At 50.2% G+C, this 15,321-nt stretch overlaps 6 protein-coding genes across 6 annotated transcripts; 1 reads left to right on the plus strand and 5 right to left on the minus strand.

Annotated features, from left to right (window-relative positions):
• Positions 1-41: 41 nt before the first annotated feature.
• On the minus strand, positions 42-1,641 carry CI109_102728 (uncharacterized protein; the record flags this gene model as incomplete). Its single annotated transcript, XM_032006093.1, has 3 exons — positions 42-656; positions 812-1,272; positions 1,347-1,641. The coding sequence occupies 3 exons, from the start codon at positions 1,639-1,641 to the stop codon at positions 42-44; spliced, it is 1,371 nt and encodes a 456-aa protein (XP_031859674.1).
• Positions 1,642-2,636: 995 nt separating this feature from the next.
• CI109_102729 (uncharacterized protein) lies at positions 2,637-4,245 on the plus strand (the record flags this gene model as incomplete). Its single annotated transcript, XM_032006092.1, has 3 exons — positions 2,637-2,663; positions 2,719-2,730; positions 3,115-4,245. The coding sequence occupies 3 exons, from the start codon at positions 2,637-2,639 to the stop codon at positions 4,243-4,245; spliced, it is 1,170 nt and encodes a 389-aa protein (XP_031859673.1).
• An 806-nt stretch (positions 4,246-5,051) lies between these two features.
• CI109_102730 (60S ribosomal eL22 domain-containing protein) lies at positions 5,052-7,047 on the minus strand (the record flags this gene model as incomplete). The annotated part of the gene is made up of 5 exons (XM_032006091.2): positions 5,052-5,130; positions 5,261-5,363; positions 5,686-5,878; positions 6,847-6,928; positions 7,013-7,047. The coding sequence occupies 5 exons, from the start codon at positions 7,045-7,047 to the stop codon at positions 5,052-5,054; spliced, it is 492 nt and encodes a 163-aa protein (XP_031859672.2).
• An 874-nt stretch (positions 7,048-7,921) lies between these two features.
• Positions 7,922-9,368, minus strand: CI109_102731 (uncharacterized protein; the record flags this gene model as incomplete). The annotated part of the gene is made up of 6 exons (XM_032006090.1): positions 7,922-8,016; positions 8,089-8,170; positions 8,522-8,704; positions 8,961-8,972; positions 9,035-9,091; positions 9,216-9,368. 6 exons carry the CDS (start codon positions 9,366-9,368, stop codon positions 7,922-7,924), a joined length of 582 nt encoding a protein of 193 aa, XP_031859671.1.
• Positions 9,369-9,714: 346 nt separating this feature from the next.
• On the minus strand, positions 9,715-11,699 carry CI109_102732 (pyruvate dehydrogenase complex dihydrolipoamide acetyltransferase; the record flags this gene model as incomplete). The annotated part of the gene is made up of 6 exons (XM_032006089.1): positions 9,715-10,223; positions 10,279-10,353; positions 10,416-10,626; positions 10,687-11,097; positions 11,267-11,472; positions 11,627-11,699. The coding sequence occupies 6 exons, from the start codon at positions 11,697-11,699 to the stop codon at positions 9,715-9,717; spliced, it is 1,485 nt and encodes a 494-aa protein (XP_031859670.1).
• A 557-nt stretch (positions 11,700-12,256) lies between these two features.
• On the minus strand, positions 12,257-15,021 carry CI109_102733 (uncharacterized protein; the record flags this gene model as incomplete). Its single annotated transcript, XM_032006088.1, has 8 exons — positions 12,257-12,379; positions 12,453-12,527; positions 12,587-12,767; positions 12,822-13,263; positions 13,316-13,739; positions 13,789-14,463; positions 14,517-14,807; positions 14,875-15,021. The coding sequence occupies 8 exons, from the start codon at positions 15,019-15,021 to the stop codon at positions 12,257-12,259; spliced, it is 2,358 nt and encodes a 785-aa protein (XP_031859669.1).
• Between the last annotated feature and the right edge of the window lie 300 nt (positions 15,022-15,321).

Consider the following 15,321-nt stretch of genomic DNA (forward strand, 5'->3'; position numbering starts at 1 on the left):
CCAGCTGACTAGACAGTCTACTGCAGTCCTTTACTAAACCCCTATCTTCTTCGATGGCCGACACCGGTAGCTCTAGCCTTGGGACTAACCTTGGTGAACGCACTTCTCGGCTTCACCTTGCGAGGTGTTGTACTAGATACTGGTGCGGGCGAGACGGATTGCGAAGACGAGCCTACCTCTTCGTCAAATGGGAGGTATCCTTCTTGTGCGGCAGCACTGAATGATGATAGTGGCGAGCTCCACACATCGTCAAATGACCAGATAGGGCGAGCTCCCTCCTCCAGGTCTGGCTCGTCATCGCTATCGGCTTCGCTATCAGTCGTCCACTCGTTGTCGTTCGAAGCAGATCGGGAAGTAATGGCTTGCGAGTTCTGATTACGAAGTCGCTTGGACGGGGCGTGGGAAGCAGTATGGGGCAATCGCTTCTTGTTGTTGGTAGGAGGGATGTACTCGTCGCCATCGGTAGAGTACTCGGTCATCGATGAGCAGAGGGTATCGTTAGAGGAAGAGGAGAAGTTGGTGTCGACGGAAGACATGGAGACAGATCGAGAAGTGTCGCCACCGACGATGTTGGACACTCTGCCGACTGATGATACTGTCGAGCGAGAAGAGGAAGAGCTTGGGGTACGAGGACATGCGCCATATTGGACGACGAGCTATATCAATGACTTAGTCAGCGTTGTCCAACCAGGCGAGAGTATGGAGGGGACGGGACTTAGCAGAGGATATGGTGAGTGATCAGGGGAGTCAATTGAGACGGGAAAGGGGGACGGTGTATGGAGTGAGGTCTGTCACATCACGCGCCACTCACATCCTTGATGAACTGTCTTACTTCACCTCCCTCCTTTCTACTCAACCACTCTCTCACTCTCTGCACATCGTCCAGTACATTCTTTCGCTTCTCCTGTCCATTCTCGATCCGCTTCATCAACAAAGGCAACTTGGACTTGTCGTTCCCACAATGGTTCTTGAGCAAATCGGACCAGCCGGATCGACCGCGGAAGTTGGTGAGGTTGGTCATGACGTTCTTGGTTTCCATGCCGGTTTCGAGGGCGAGTCGGTCGCGTTCGGCTTTGTTGGGGTAGGGGCTGGTGAAGTGATCGAGGAACCATTGGCGTAATGGCGGAATTTTGTTGTCGATGAGAAAGACAGTTTGTGAATCGAGTGTACCGGGAATTTGACTCGAGATCTCTTCAGTGCCGGTTTCGTGATTCGATGGCGAGCTATAGACGTGTGAATCCGCTCGTTGGGGCGATGTGTGATGGTCGTCGGCTAAACGGAGTGAATGGAGAAAGTCAGCATTCAGCCAAATAAGGCATGTTGTAACATAGATCGATCACGCTTACACAATAAGATCGCTTGGACCCCATGCGTCAATTCGTCTAAGCCGCTGGCATACATCTTTTGCAATCGTATAGTAGCCAGAGCAATCGTATGTACTCGAGAAGCTACGCTGAAAGCCAACATCGCAGTCGTCTGATCCAGTCTGTTCGATTGCTTGTGGAACACGACCAATCGCTCGATAGCTTCCCATTGTTCAACAAGAGCGCTCATATTTTGTCCAGAGGCTATGGCTTCGAAGAAGGACTCTCGGAATTCTAGGAGGAGCTCGGCGAGAGGCTTGTCCGTAATGCTGGGCATTGTTTTCCTAAATAAAAGATTCAACAGGCGGTATGTCATGGATTTGCGGATATCAGATAGTGTATCGAACGCCTGAGTCGATCTTTTATCATCATTTTTGAGCTTGGCTTGTGCTTCAAGCGCGAAAGCGTAGGCTGCACCTTTGACGTACAAGAACAATAGGAGATCCGTGAATTCACACGTTATGCAGGGAAATCGTGATGCAACCCGAAGCCCGTGCTCATTTCTCCGAGAACAATAAGAAAAGCGAATACGGGTATTCAGAGCCTTTGAGCACATGCTGTCACCAACAATGAGAGAGACAGTTGTTGACTGTCAATCCAGAATTTGACATTCCCTTTTATGAACAAGTCAACAGTGATCGTGCGTAGAGTACAACGACATTACTCTCAACTGTACTACGACTTGAAGCTCTTGCCATGGCAGATCGATCTATCATCCAGGATATCGTGTCGAGTGCAGACAGCATCGAGCGATTACTTGCGAAGCGATCACATAGCACCTCGTTGTTGAAACGTGTGGGTCTTTGTCCAGAACTTGCACTACCCGACGATGGATTATTCCTCACCGATCTACAAACGACTCTTCTTCATGAAACGGTAGTCCTCAACATACGAGATTGCGTTAGAACCAGACTCGTCGAAAGTCGGCAAAGGATGCTGAAGCGCTATGAAGAGACAATAGCCTGTATGAGCTCAGTGGAGAAGCTAGGGGGCATGACGGATCATGCTGTGGAGCGGCAACTATGCAGCGTCTTCGAGAACATGTATTCTCGGCACTGTGATTCTCTGATCCGTACTTTGAGGAGTGTCGTAAGCAAACTCATAAATCGACAAGGACACAATCCGCTGTTGGCTGCATTTGGCTTTACTCCGGTGAGTGCCAGACTATTGTATCTGTTCTCCTGCTGAGCAACTCAGAGTACCATCGATGTGCTTGAAAGCATATATTCTGGTTGCGATACTCTCACCCCTGCGGAAAATGATCTCGTTGCTATGTTAGCTGGCATTACCCCGACACAAGTAAGTCATTTTCTGTTCTGCAGCTTCGTACACGCTGACTTTCCCTCCTTGGTAGACCCGCACTTGGGTAAGTCTTCTCTCTTGCCACCCACTCTTCACATGCTCTATCGCATTCTTCCCAGTCCGAGCGCGATCTGATCTCCAAATTCTTATTGTGTCCACTTCACTCCACCGAAATTCTCAAACGCACTGATCGCCACTATCTACATTTACCCTGAACTACCCTTTTCCTCTTCGCGTTTCAGATTACACACACACACACACACAACTTACGCTAACATTTTCTTATTGTTCTTTCTCGATCACTTCACCGCGATTGTACCCTCGACATACACCCTCTACTACACCGAACATCTCCGACACCGACACCGCTTTGTTCTCTCCTGCTCCACCCACACCGGTTGCACTCTGATACATCACCTCCACTTGTACCTCCCACTTCCCCGAATAGTTCCAAAATCGACGAAACCGACACAAGGGCGAGAATTACAAACCACGCAAACACAATACCAAATTCACTCGTCATGTCAAATCACTACCACGTCGCTCTGGTACTCGACCACCCCAACCCACTTCCTCATCCTCTATCGATCAAGTATCTCTCGGTCTCCAATCCCCTCAAATAACGACAAGTGAAGATGGTTCTCGTTCTACTCGAGCTGTATCCATCGCTTCGAGCTCAAGTTCCAGCTCGACATCATCTTACGACTCTTCGGTTGATTCAAATGGGGGTTTCATACCCCCTTACAACTATCTCCAATCTGTTGGCGAGCCTCAGATGACGGTATGTTTCGATACTGGCTCCATGTACGTTCCAGTCGATTACCTAAACGGAGCGATACCGCCGACCTTCAATTTCAACCCTTCAAATCTACCAACGGTCGATGGAAGTATCATCCCTACTCAGCAATTCACGAACGTCATTCCGGATGTGGGAGTAGGACAAGATGGAACGATGATCTTGAGCGACGGCAACATGTGTTCAAGTTCGGCATCGTTCAACCCATACCCCACTCCCTCCCTCACACCTATTAACGAGATGTACCCCTCCTATCCTGCTCCCAACTGCGCACCGACTCCCATGCTTGCCCTTGACGAGATCGAATCGCTCATGCAAGATGCGCTGAAGTATACCGGAGGCAAATCGCTCGATACACTCCTCTCTTCGCCCCAAGTCACGGAGGTCGACGTCTCTTCGCCAGCGACGGAGAACAGTCCACCGTACTCCGAATCTAGTGGAGAATCGCTCTTCCCTATTCAACTCCCGGCTGAAGGAGATGGATTCGATATCTTCTCGGAGTTGGAGAACTTCATCGCATCTCAGAACAACACTGGTTACACACCTTCGCCAGGCGTCGAGAGCCTGACTTCTTCGCCACTACAGCTTGCCGAAGATCCCGACTCTCCCCTTCAAGATATTGCAACTCTGTTCCCATTGTTCGACGATATGGGTTTTGCAACAACGTGTGAAGGTGATGTCAAGATTCAGCAAGGGAAGGGGTTGGAGGACGATAAGGTATGGAAAGAGATGAGGGCGGCTGCAGGCGAAGGGGAAGGGCTCATGGGGGAGGGATGGTGGTGAGGTGTAGCAATGATGGCATGATGGAGCCATGAGCAATGAGTAAGCTACTTTTTGCTCTTCTTTGAGGATCTACAGCTTACTCGGCCAGTTTGCTCTAACACTTCGTCTCAGTGCTATCCCACTTTACGAGCCGAGACCCAGGACAACGGACAACGCATTGATTGACATTATTCGACCTGACTGCACTGCGGTTCAAACGATACTTTGTGCATTCACCATTCTACATCGTATTATCCGTTATTCACTCTGACTTCTTCCTCTTTGCGCACTGCTGCTTGTTCCACATCCCTTTTCGACATTTCTTAGTCGACAACGTTGCTGAACAACGAATGCTTTGCTTTACTACCTCCCCCAAGCGTACAATATCTATCACCATCTTTGATCCTGCCCATATACCTTGTCTGACTTTTACCAGTCCGCTTTGCTTGTAAAACGTATGTTAGTTGTTGCCATACTGGGGGAATAAATTGATCTGCAAGAAACCTTCCGCGAGCCCATTGTCGATTCCTCATCGCATCGAAACGAAAGACATCGCGGTCCATTGATAGTTTCGCCCAGATTTCTGAACATCAGGTACAACGATACACATAAGGGGATCAACGCTTATGATCTGACCAAAGCTATGCTGTGCATTTTCTTGAACAAATGCGACACTTCTTATACTGTCTCTTTGAACGCTCGCTTGATTTGCACCTGCAACTGCAACTGCAACTTCAAGTCATTTATTGCACCATTAAATGCATGCTCCTCCACTTTCCTGAACCCCCCATTCTACGTCTAATGCTTTCGTATTTTCAACGAAACATTTACTCCTCGTCCTCAACCTCGTCCTGGTCGACCTTGAAGTATCGGAGAGAGTAAGTGTCCTTGGCGGTAGCGACGACTCTGCGGACGTATGGACACATCAGTAAGGGCTCAGAAAAAGATTATAGCACATGTAGGGGGATGACAAGTGTGGTAGTCATATGGACCACTATAGGTGAATGACATGAAATAATGAAATTGCACCACTCACCGGAGGAAGTTCTCGAAAGAGTTCTTCTTCAAGTGCTTCTTGGTGAGGTACTTGAGGTATCGCTTGGAGAAGGGGATCTGAGAAGTGAGGACGAGCTTGTTGCCTAGGGAGGTGAGGAGCGTTAGCGACGAGCCGAGCGGTGGAAGATGCAGCACAGATGATAAATGCAGAGGACAAAGGTTGCGGTGGGTAGGGTTGAAGGGACAGTGAGAGCGACGGAAGTTGTGCAGCATGAAGATGCACGATCTTCCTTTCAAACCGAAAAGAGTCTCGCACACCGCTACAAGCAACGAAACGCAAGTCCCCGTTCCGACACTGCACCTTCAACGACGCAGTGTCCAAACAACCTCAACAATCCAGCTCCCGCACGATGATCGACCATCGTCTGCGCCACACCATAATGAAGTATAAAAACCTCAACTCACCCTCCTTCTGGATCTGAATGACCTCTCCGAGCTGACCAGGCTTTCCATCAACCTTGATCCTGTCGTGCAAGAACTTCTCGAACGCAGCGAGGTCGAAGACGTTGTCGTTGGCAGGGACGGAAGCGTCGACGTAGAATTTGTGGAGGGGCTTGCCAGCGGCAGCGGCGGAGGTTTTGGAAGCGGCGGCTTTGGGCTGCGAGAGCGAGCGAGACAAATCACAAAGTGGTTTGGCGAGCGAGCGAAGACCGCAACACAATGATCGATCAAAGGTGGGAGTTGGGCGATTGGACGAATTGGTGAAGGATGGACCAAGCGACACAGTGACGGACGGAGCAGGTGCGCAGCGGGTTCGAGCAGAGCGATTGAGGTAAGATTGTAGGAGAGAAGAAAAACGTCAGTACATCATCTTCATCAGTCAACCACATTCGTCCGCGACCGCAGCTCAACAGCACACAGCTGGATTCTAGCAGAGAGCACGTTGGGATACATGAACGAAAGCAAAGAGATACAACGCACCATTATGTCTACAGTTTCCTTTTGGGGTCTGCAAAACGGTGCAAGAGTATGATTTTTGGGTTGAGAAAAGAGGAAAGGATGGGAGAGAGGAACAACAAGGTCGAAGATTGAGTGTGAGGGATGCTGCGTCGTAGTGAGTGCAGTAAGTGGGTGTGGTGGTGAGCAAAATTCAGGCTCCGGTTAGAGGGGGAAATTTCGCCACGGAGGAAAATGCCGGAAATCACCGCGGTATGTGGCAGTTGTCAAAGGTAGTGGTTTATGTATTGCGGGAAAGTGGACGATTGGGACGTGGTCATGCATGGAATCGCTATGCACGTAGTCTGGAGTGGAAGTAGGGAGAGATCAATGCACTGCGATCAGATTAAGTAACCTGGACGTGAGACGTGACTACGTTCTTGCGGATGTAAAGCGAGCAAACTCAACGGAACGATGGTGTGGCACCTCTGCTAGGGAGTGTTCCAGCTGACTGGTGATGGACGTGCAAACAGCACTCTAGATGTGCAATAGAAGACGATGCTCTGTCTTACCTCTCGAGCTGTATCTGATAGACCGACAATGCGAGATATATCTTGGGCGAGTGATTGGGATCAGCCGATCTGTGTTGTCGCATCGTGCTTGCTTCTCGGTCAGAATCCAGATACGAACATCCGTCTCGTTGTATCGAGTACCTTTACCTACTATACCCGCCGAAGTCGACATGGCGAAGACGATGTCATTACCAGTATCTCTAGCTTTCAAATACGACCCATCTTTGCAACTCTACAATGCATACTGCAAAGTGAGAGGTATACATGCTCGCTCACGCGCTTACTCCCTGTACACCCCGCAATCTTTGAGACCGTCCATGGTTGAATCGAGAATTCGTGATGACCTGAAGATGTCAACTGGGCTCAATGATCATATGTTTATCGTCTTCGACCCAACGGTAATCATGAAGCTTGTGAAGTCATCATTCAGCCTCTGGAAACCGTGATCATTCATTCGTATCAGTCCAGAATAACATGACCCTCGTTTCCCTTTCTCATCCTTTGCCTGAATCAAGCGTCCTTCGTTCGTACCGGGGATGCTGTTGTGCAGATGGCCTGCAACCTGTCCCGTGGAACCCTACCATCTGTGTCGAGTAGGCTCCGATCTCCTAGAGCCGATTTGGTTTCCTGCAAAGCACTGCGATTGCCTTCTTCGATTTTGGAGTAATCAACCCCTCTCCCCCCCCAAGCACATCGATGTCGTGAATCGAGAGCGCAATGGATGTAATTCGGACCTGTTCTATACCTTAGACTCCTGCGATGGTAGTAGGTATAGATTGGATGCAATACCACGAGGGCAGGTCCATTAAGTCGCGATGTCGAAACGATGATGTCCGGTTTTGGGTCCGGGTCGATGTTGATACAGGTTAGATGAAATCAAGCAAATACGCATAATGGCAACTGGAAGGTATGATGAGCACATCTCGCGTCTCGTCAATACCTCAAACCTCGCGGAATGCCGTTGAAGCGACCAAGCGGGATGCAGAATGTTCACGTCATTGTAGACTAGACAGCTAGGCAGTCAAGCACTATTTGTAGCACTTTCGAGACCTCAAAGATAGACTTCTCTGATTGTCGGTGGCTCGGATATTGCAGTTTGGCATTATCATACATGTCTATGCAAATACCTTCACAGTCACCTCAACATCAGTTCTATCGGCGACCCAGTCGACAAGTCTATTTCACACTCACATCTATATACCCTCCGGCTTTGCAACCTTTCTCTTCTCCCTCTTTCCCGTCGACTCATCTTCCATCTCTTGATAACTGACGGGAACAAGGGGATTGCCTGGATACGGGCTGATCAGCTTTGTCATCTCGTGCAATATACTTGCGAAGAGTTAGCTGGGTGCGGACGTACCTGATTCTGAAGTGGCGTACACTACGCCTAGCTCGTTGGCAGCTGTTGAGAGATAGTAACTTCGCGCATCCCCCAGACTCAGCTGCAGAAAAGTTAGCACATGGTCTGGTGTGTGGTCGTAGGCGAGGTATCAGTCCCGGTACAAGCCGATGTTTTCCAAACACGTCTGGCCTGCCATCCATTCCTATACACCACCATCTCTCCGGTTCATATCCAATATGACCTTTCCTCTAACGTCTGCCAGCTGTGTCCACACCCTTTGCGTCTTTGGTAAGATCGGACAAGTGAGGGGAGTGCCAAGTCAAGACCTCCCACGTCTTCCCTCGTCGTGACTTCATTTCATACCAGCACATCGATATCGACCATCGCTCTCCCGGCAACAGACCCAAACCCATCTGGAAGCTCCGGATGCCCGACGTAGGAAATCACTCACCACACTAGCCTTGACCAGATCTCCCAACCTAAAACATTCTCCTAGCTTTATCTTGTCCCTCTCTGTCAATCGTACATCGCCGATACGTATGACACCTGTAAATTCTTCAGATGATTCGGGGAGAGGACGGTTGTTCGATATCGTCAAGGTGATATGCGCTTGTAAGGGGGATAATCGGGTGACCTAGATGGACAGCAATTTGGTGTCAGTGGACAGTGAGACCAGGAAGCGTGTTGGTGTTACTGGGATAGAGAGGAGACAGAAAGCATGAGGGAGCGATAATTAGGCCTAGTATTATGTGAAGGGAAGGATAGAAGATGAAGTATGAGGAGATTGATCTTGAGGGAGAGAGGGGCGATCGTGGGCTTCCAGCACACCATTTGTCTTTCGGTACACCGCCAAAGCAGCTAGGATAGGACGACACAGATAGGATACGTACTGTTCCAATTACCTGTCGAACCATAGACAGATTAGCTTGATATTCGATCTCGACTGCTAGGGTAGAGCACTTACAATAGACCCCACATCTGGTGTATTTCCACTTTCTTCCCTACCTACGACACTGACGACCTGAGCATCACCCGTCAGCTCAGCTACTGTCTAAGACCGGACTCGGGGAGTTGACGGATAGCTGATCGAAACCTCGAAGAAGGCAGGTGTACATTGGAATCGGATTTGTAGACAAGCGACTCACCGCTCCTTCTCTCTTTGGTCTCCCAACGATACTAGCCAATATCTTTCCACCATATTCGTACACACCCGCTCCGAGCTGAGGTACAGGCGGAGCGACCAACGAATTAGGGATCGGTTGACCCGGTAATAGTATTTGCGATGAAGAGGATGCCATTTTGTACAATGTTTGTGAATATAGTAGTGAACGAAGAAGGAGAATGATCATCGTCACAAATACAACTCGAGTGTCAAAAACAGGATGACCTCCACTCTCATCCAACTGCGTCGAGATATTTACTTCCGTCCTGGGACAATGTCCTTTCCACATGTGCAACAACGATGAGAACACCAAATATACACATACAAATTTGCAGCAGCGAGGACGAAACCCTCTAGCATGATCATGATATATCATCTCCCAAATAAATATCTCGGTACTGACTGATCCTACTACCCCATGCTACCTATATAAACTAACTTACACGGCTCTCTCTCACACACAAGATCACCTAGCTCCCAATCTAAAGCATAAAAGTCAAAGGCTGCTCCATGTAGTCCTTGAACGCCTTCAACCACTTGGCACCGACCGCACCGTCCACTGTCCTGTGGTCCGAACTCAAAGTAGCCTTCATAACCTGGATCTCCTTGAATCCCTTGGGTTCCTCTGGCGCCAAAACGAGTTTGGAGTCGGTCTTTCCGATAGCCAAGATACAAGATTGAGGGGGGTTGATGATCGCTGTGAAGTTGTCGATACCGAACATTCCCAAGTTGGAAATGGTGAATGAACCACCTTGGTATTCCTCAGGCTTGAGCTTGCCTTCTCGTGCTCTGGAAGCGAGCGCCTTGGTCTCGGCAGAGATGGAAGCGAGACCCTTGGCACCAACGTCCTTGATGATAGGGGTGATGAGACCGTTGGGGGTGGCGACGGCAACGCAGATATCGGCCTTCTTGTAGGTTCGGATAGTCTCACCGAGCCAAGCGGAGTTGGCCTCGGGGACCTCGGCAAGAGCCAATGAAGCGGCCTTGACGACTGGGGAGAGAGTCAGCACTTGTAACATCATATACGTCTACTGTTCACCACTCACTGAAGTCGTTAACTGAAAGCTTTGTCTTGCCCTCGCCAGCCTTGTTGAACAATTGTCTGAGCTTCAACACTCGGTCTGCGGAATACCATCAGTATAAGGCGCTGCTACAGTTCGTAGTGCTCGGACACCCCACTCACCCATGTTCACTTCGACAGTCAAGTAGTAGTGGGGCAATTGCTGCTTGCTCTCGGTCAATCGCTTGCCGATAGTCTTTCTCATGTTGGAAGTGGGGACATCCTCGTACTCGGCAGAAGAGGCGGGGGCAGCCTTGCCGGGAAGAGCAGTGGCGCCGGAAGTGGGGGTCTTGGCAGCGGAAGAGGCGGAGGGCTTGTACTTCTCAACGTCGGCCTGTGCAAATGAGCTGGGTCAGCACTTGTCATTGCTCCAGCTGAGATTGAGGGTACTCACCCTGACGATTCTACCCTCGGGTCCGGAACCCTTGATCTCACCGAGAGGGATACCCTTCTCAAGAGCGATCTTCCTGGCCAAAGGACTGGCGAAGAATTTAGGCTTCTCACCCTGACTAGCGAGCTCGGGAGCCTTTTGAGCGGAAGTGTCCTGGTTTCCTGATCCGTACTTGGTCTCGTCGGCAGGTGTACCGAGCATGGGGGTGGTGCTGGCCTTTGACTCCTCCTTCTTGGGCTCGGGCTTCTTCTCCTCAGTCTCCTTGGGTGCTGCATCGTCTCCCTTCTGAGGAACGGCGGATGGGGCCTCGTCGGCAGTGGCAGCGAGAGCGTCGGCACCGGAGAGATCGTCACCCTCCTCACCGATGATGGCGATGGGTGTACCGACAGCGATACCCTTCTCACCGTCTTGTCGCTGTGGGAGGGATCGAAAGATTAGCATGAGCACAAATGAGAGGGACAAAAGCCGGTAGCTCAGGCGCTTCCCCAAACACGGTACAGAGATTTTGCTTAGGCTTTCACAGCAGGCCACTACCATCTCCCTGCTTTGAAATGGAGAAGCAAGATGAGCAAACACAACTCACAAGGATCTTCGCCATGATACCATCATCCTGAGCTTCCACATCGATCGTAGCCTTATCCGTCTCAACCTCAATCAAGACGTCTCCAGCTGAGAAACTCTCTCCTTCCTTCTTCTTCCATTCGGTGATACCACCTTCGGTCATGGTGGGAGACATGGCGGGCATGGTGAATTTGGAGAGGGCAGAGCTAGGGGCGGATGTTCGAAGGGCTGTGGGGTCGCCGAGTGCAGAGGTAGTATCGCAAACGAGTGATGAGAGAGTAGATCGCAGGGGAAGGGGGGGAGGGGAAGGGAAGAGAGCAGTTGTCAGCTCTGGACGATAGACAACGGGATGTTATGGAGGATCAACAAATCCCCTACTCACTTCGAGAAGAGACGACCTGCTTTCTCAATCCAGCCGCAGCTGATCTCTTAGCCACATGAGCGAATGACAACATATTGGGGGATTAGGGCAGATGGACAAGAGAAGGAGAGAGAGAAGGTAGGGAGAGATGGATTAAGATCCTTTTTGGGTTGTGGTTGAAAGAAGTTATTCAAAAGTTGTTGAAACCAAATCTCAAAGCCAAAGATTGCGATTTGCGGTTGTGGATTGTGGGGATCAACGAATCTCAACAACTATCAAACAGAGAGAGAGAGAGACGGACCGCGGCGGAATGGAACTATCAACCTCATCCGAACTGCCACATTCACTTATTCCGGTAATCCCCGTCAGCGTACAGTGAGTGTGGGGATGCTACCAGAGATGCATCTCATTCAGATAAACCTATACTGCTTGCATGTTTACGTCGCAGAACGGTGTCTAAGCACAGCGAAACGATCACGTCTGACACTACATACAGATGAGAAGCATGATCTGGGCCCATTTCATACGCTTTCATTTGACAAATTACCCTAAAAACGACATAGATATTGTAAGATCTTCTACCTAACATGAAGCCGTTTCAACTTCTTCTCTTCTCGCTGTGCTATGCCTCGCTTTTCCCCTACACATTGCTCACTTGGCCTCCTCGATCTTCGGTTGACTGTCTGCCAAACCTCCCACATACACCGTCATCACACTCTTGTTGAATAGACCACATGCGAGGTGTTTGCCGTCTTCTCGCCATGCCATGGTGAGCTATACACAGCACTGGTCAGCACAGTCCGTGCAAGACCGCATGTAGGCACGCGAGTTGTATAAGGCGACTCACCATCATGGGCTTCTCCCTTGCGCTCTGCTTGTTTGGCGCCTCATCAATCTCATGCTGAAGCAATTTCTTGCCAGACTACATGTCACGATTCAGCACTTTCTCTTGAACGAGGTAGCACAGGGCCTTCCACTCACCTCGACGTCCCAGACTACGATATGACCATCCCAGCCACCCGCAGCGAGTGCACCGAAAGGACCTCCGAATCCTCGCGGTGAGAAAGCAAGGGAACCGGTTCCTGACTCGAGGCCGGAGAGCACATGAAGACACTCGCCAGAAATGGCATTGAACACCTTGACAGTCGAGTCCTGACCACCACTGCATAGCTAGGTCAGCACGAATACATATGTCAATTGCAATTGTGGCACCTACGCTGCAAGGATCATCCTTCCTTCCTCGCAAGAAGGACTCCACTCCAACGTATTCATCCTCTTGTTCTCACTCCCACTAACCACGTTCAGCCTATGCAAGCAATTGTCCACCCCTGTCACAGGCGTGTTGTTCTGGAAATAATCGTCGTCCCCTGAATCTGTCTTCTTCACTGGTGACAAAGATCGACTACCACCTCTTTCGGGGTATGTCGGTAATCGCCAGATCATACAGTTCCCATCGTCCGAAACTGAAGCTAAAAGACGTTGAGAGACGGGTTTGTTTGGTAAAGCGGGAGACCACTTGATGCGTGTCACATCATCGGTGTGACCTTTAAAGGTGAATCGAGGTCGTTTGTCCGTGGCTCGGTGGACGAAGATTGTATGATCGTTGCCGCCAGATGCAAAGACGTCGTCGTCAAGCCAATCAACATCATTGACCTCCTCTGCAAGGATTATCAGCAGATCTCCACGTAGTTCCTTTCACACCGGACTCACTCGTATGCGCATCGAAACACAACTTCATTTCCATGGTGTATCCTTGTCCATGCCCCCATCTGCAAACCGTAAAGTCGTCCTTCGCAGTCAAAATAGACGTCCCGGAAGGGTTGAACCGCAAGGCATTGATAGCTCCTCGACCATACGACATGATAGCTTGGAGTTGACCGGACGGAGTAAAAAGCCGACCAACACCATCTTGCGATCCGGTGGCCAACATCGTACCGTCGGGATGCCAGCACACAGCGGTCAGGTTCTTCTTGTTTGACTCGATACCTTTGTGGTTGATGGATGCGGGCTTCTTGTTGATCGTCAAGGCGTGTTCTGAAGAGCCGGTTTGGAATTCCCATAATTTGGCCGTGCCATCCCCGCTCCCTGTCGCCAGAACGTCTAGGTTCTTAGGATTCCAAGCTACACAGTAGACCTGGACAAAGAAGTCAGCTTTGGGTTCACAACGTGAAGGCTACACTTACCGAGTCGCGATGTTCGTTGAACACCCCTACATCTCCATCTGGAACACCATCGTTTGCTTCCTTCGCCTCTGCTAACGGTGACGCCTTTCGACTACTATCTCCAGGTGATGTAGCCCTCGACGCAGATCCGCTCGGTATCTTCAGTGAGTCTCCCTTCTTCTTCGGTGAAGCAATCTTGACTTCTTTCTTCTCTCCGTTCCGCCTCGGTTCCTCATCGATGTCCATCGAACTCTCATCGTCCTTGGGTTCTCCTTCGCTCAGTCGTGCACGTTTTTTGCCTTGCTTATCCCGCTTTCGGTCACTATCCCGATCCGCAACAGCTTTCCCTTTAGCAGGAGATTCTGATCGGATAGGCGAGGCGTTCCGAGATACCGATTCTGAGGATGGTCGTCTAGCCTTTCGTTTCCCTCTCCCATTATCGTTCTTGTTGGTAATGCTTGGTTCTTCTTGAGAGGTCGGCTCCGGTCGTGTTGTTTTGGAGGGGCCCGCAACTGGTTCGGATTCAGTCTCGGCGGGAGGAGGGAAAGCTTCGGGTCGTTTGCTCGGTGGTGGCGACGTATGCAATGCTGACGGCAAGGGCAAGAGCGGATTTGACGCGGATGAGGGATAAGATGGAGGGCACACATGGGGGATGAGCAGGTGGAAGGGGTTCGGACAGGGTGGCTGATATGGTTCCTGCTTATTCATATCAGCCTACGGCAGAAAAGGCTGCTTGGAAGCCTACTCACTCCACTTGAAGAGACGTGCCTCTCTACCTCCTCCCATCTCAAAGCTTTCCACAGCTTCTTGACCAGTTCTCCTCGTTCTATTCGGCCTTCAGATCTGCCAAACGTCGGTGTGACGGGACTCTTCCCTGTAGCTGGACCGGGAGTCACTCCGTTCGGTCTATCCTTTCTCGGGTTGTTGGAAGATGGAGTAGGGTAGGAGGGGTTGAAGTGTTGGAATAGCGATGTTTGGGGTAAGTTGGATTCGGAAAGAAGGGTGAAAGCTGTATGTTTGAAGTTGGACTCGAGGAGGTACTATAGGCATTGGTGTCAGCTAAGCATTTTACGCGTCCTGAACGTGGAAGGAGTGATGTTAGCTCACAAGATAGACCAAGATGTTTATCTCAACACTCGATAATTCTACACCGGGACTCGCGTCATCGCTTCTCTCATCAACATCCTCATCCACGCTCATAGTTGCAGGGTCGAAATCCCTCGAAGATATTTTCGGAGGGTCGGATGGTAACATTGTTTGCTATCTCGTCATATACTCGTGTGGTATTTTGTAGTGCGTGACCAGGCGAAGCTGTCGAGAGGGCGTGAAGGGTTATCGGAGCTTCGATAGTTAGAAGCGAGTTTCTCGTGCAAAAACGGATCTCAACTCAGTAGTTGGGTGCTGTGCGTTGTGGTGCCGCAGACGAGGTGATGGGTATCGACGAGTAAGAGTACTATGTTGCAAGGTGAAAGTGTAAGAGGAAGATGGAGAGATGTGGATATAGTAGTCCGAGTTGGTTGAACGGGATAAAAGCTATATAAATACGGGCGCAAA

This window comes from Kwoniella shandongensis, chromosome 5, assembly GCF_008629635.2.
Source record: "Kwoniella shandongensis chromosome 5, complete sequence".
NCBI classification, from domain to species: domain Eukaryota; kingdom Fungi; phylum Basidiomycota; class Tremellomycetes; order Tremellales; family Cryptococcaceae; genus Kwoniella; species Kwoniella shandongensis.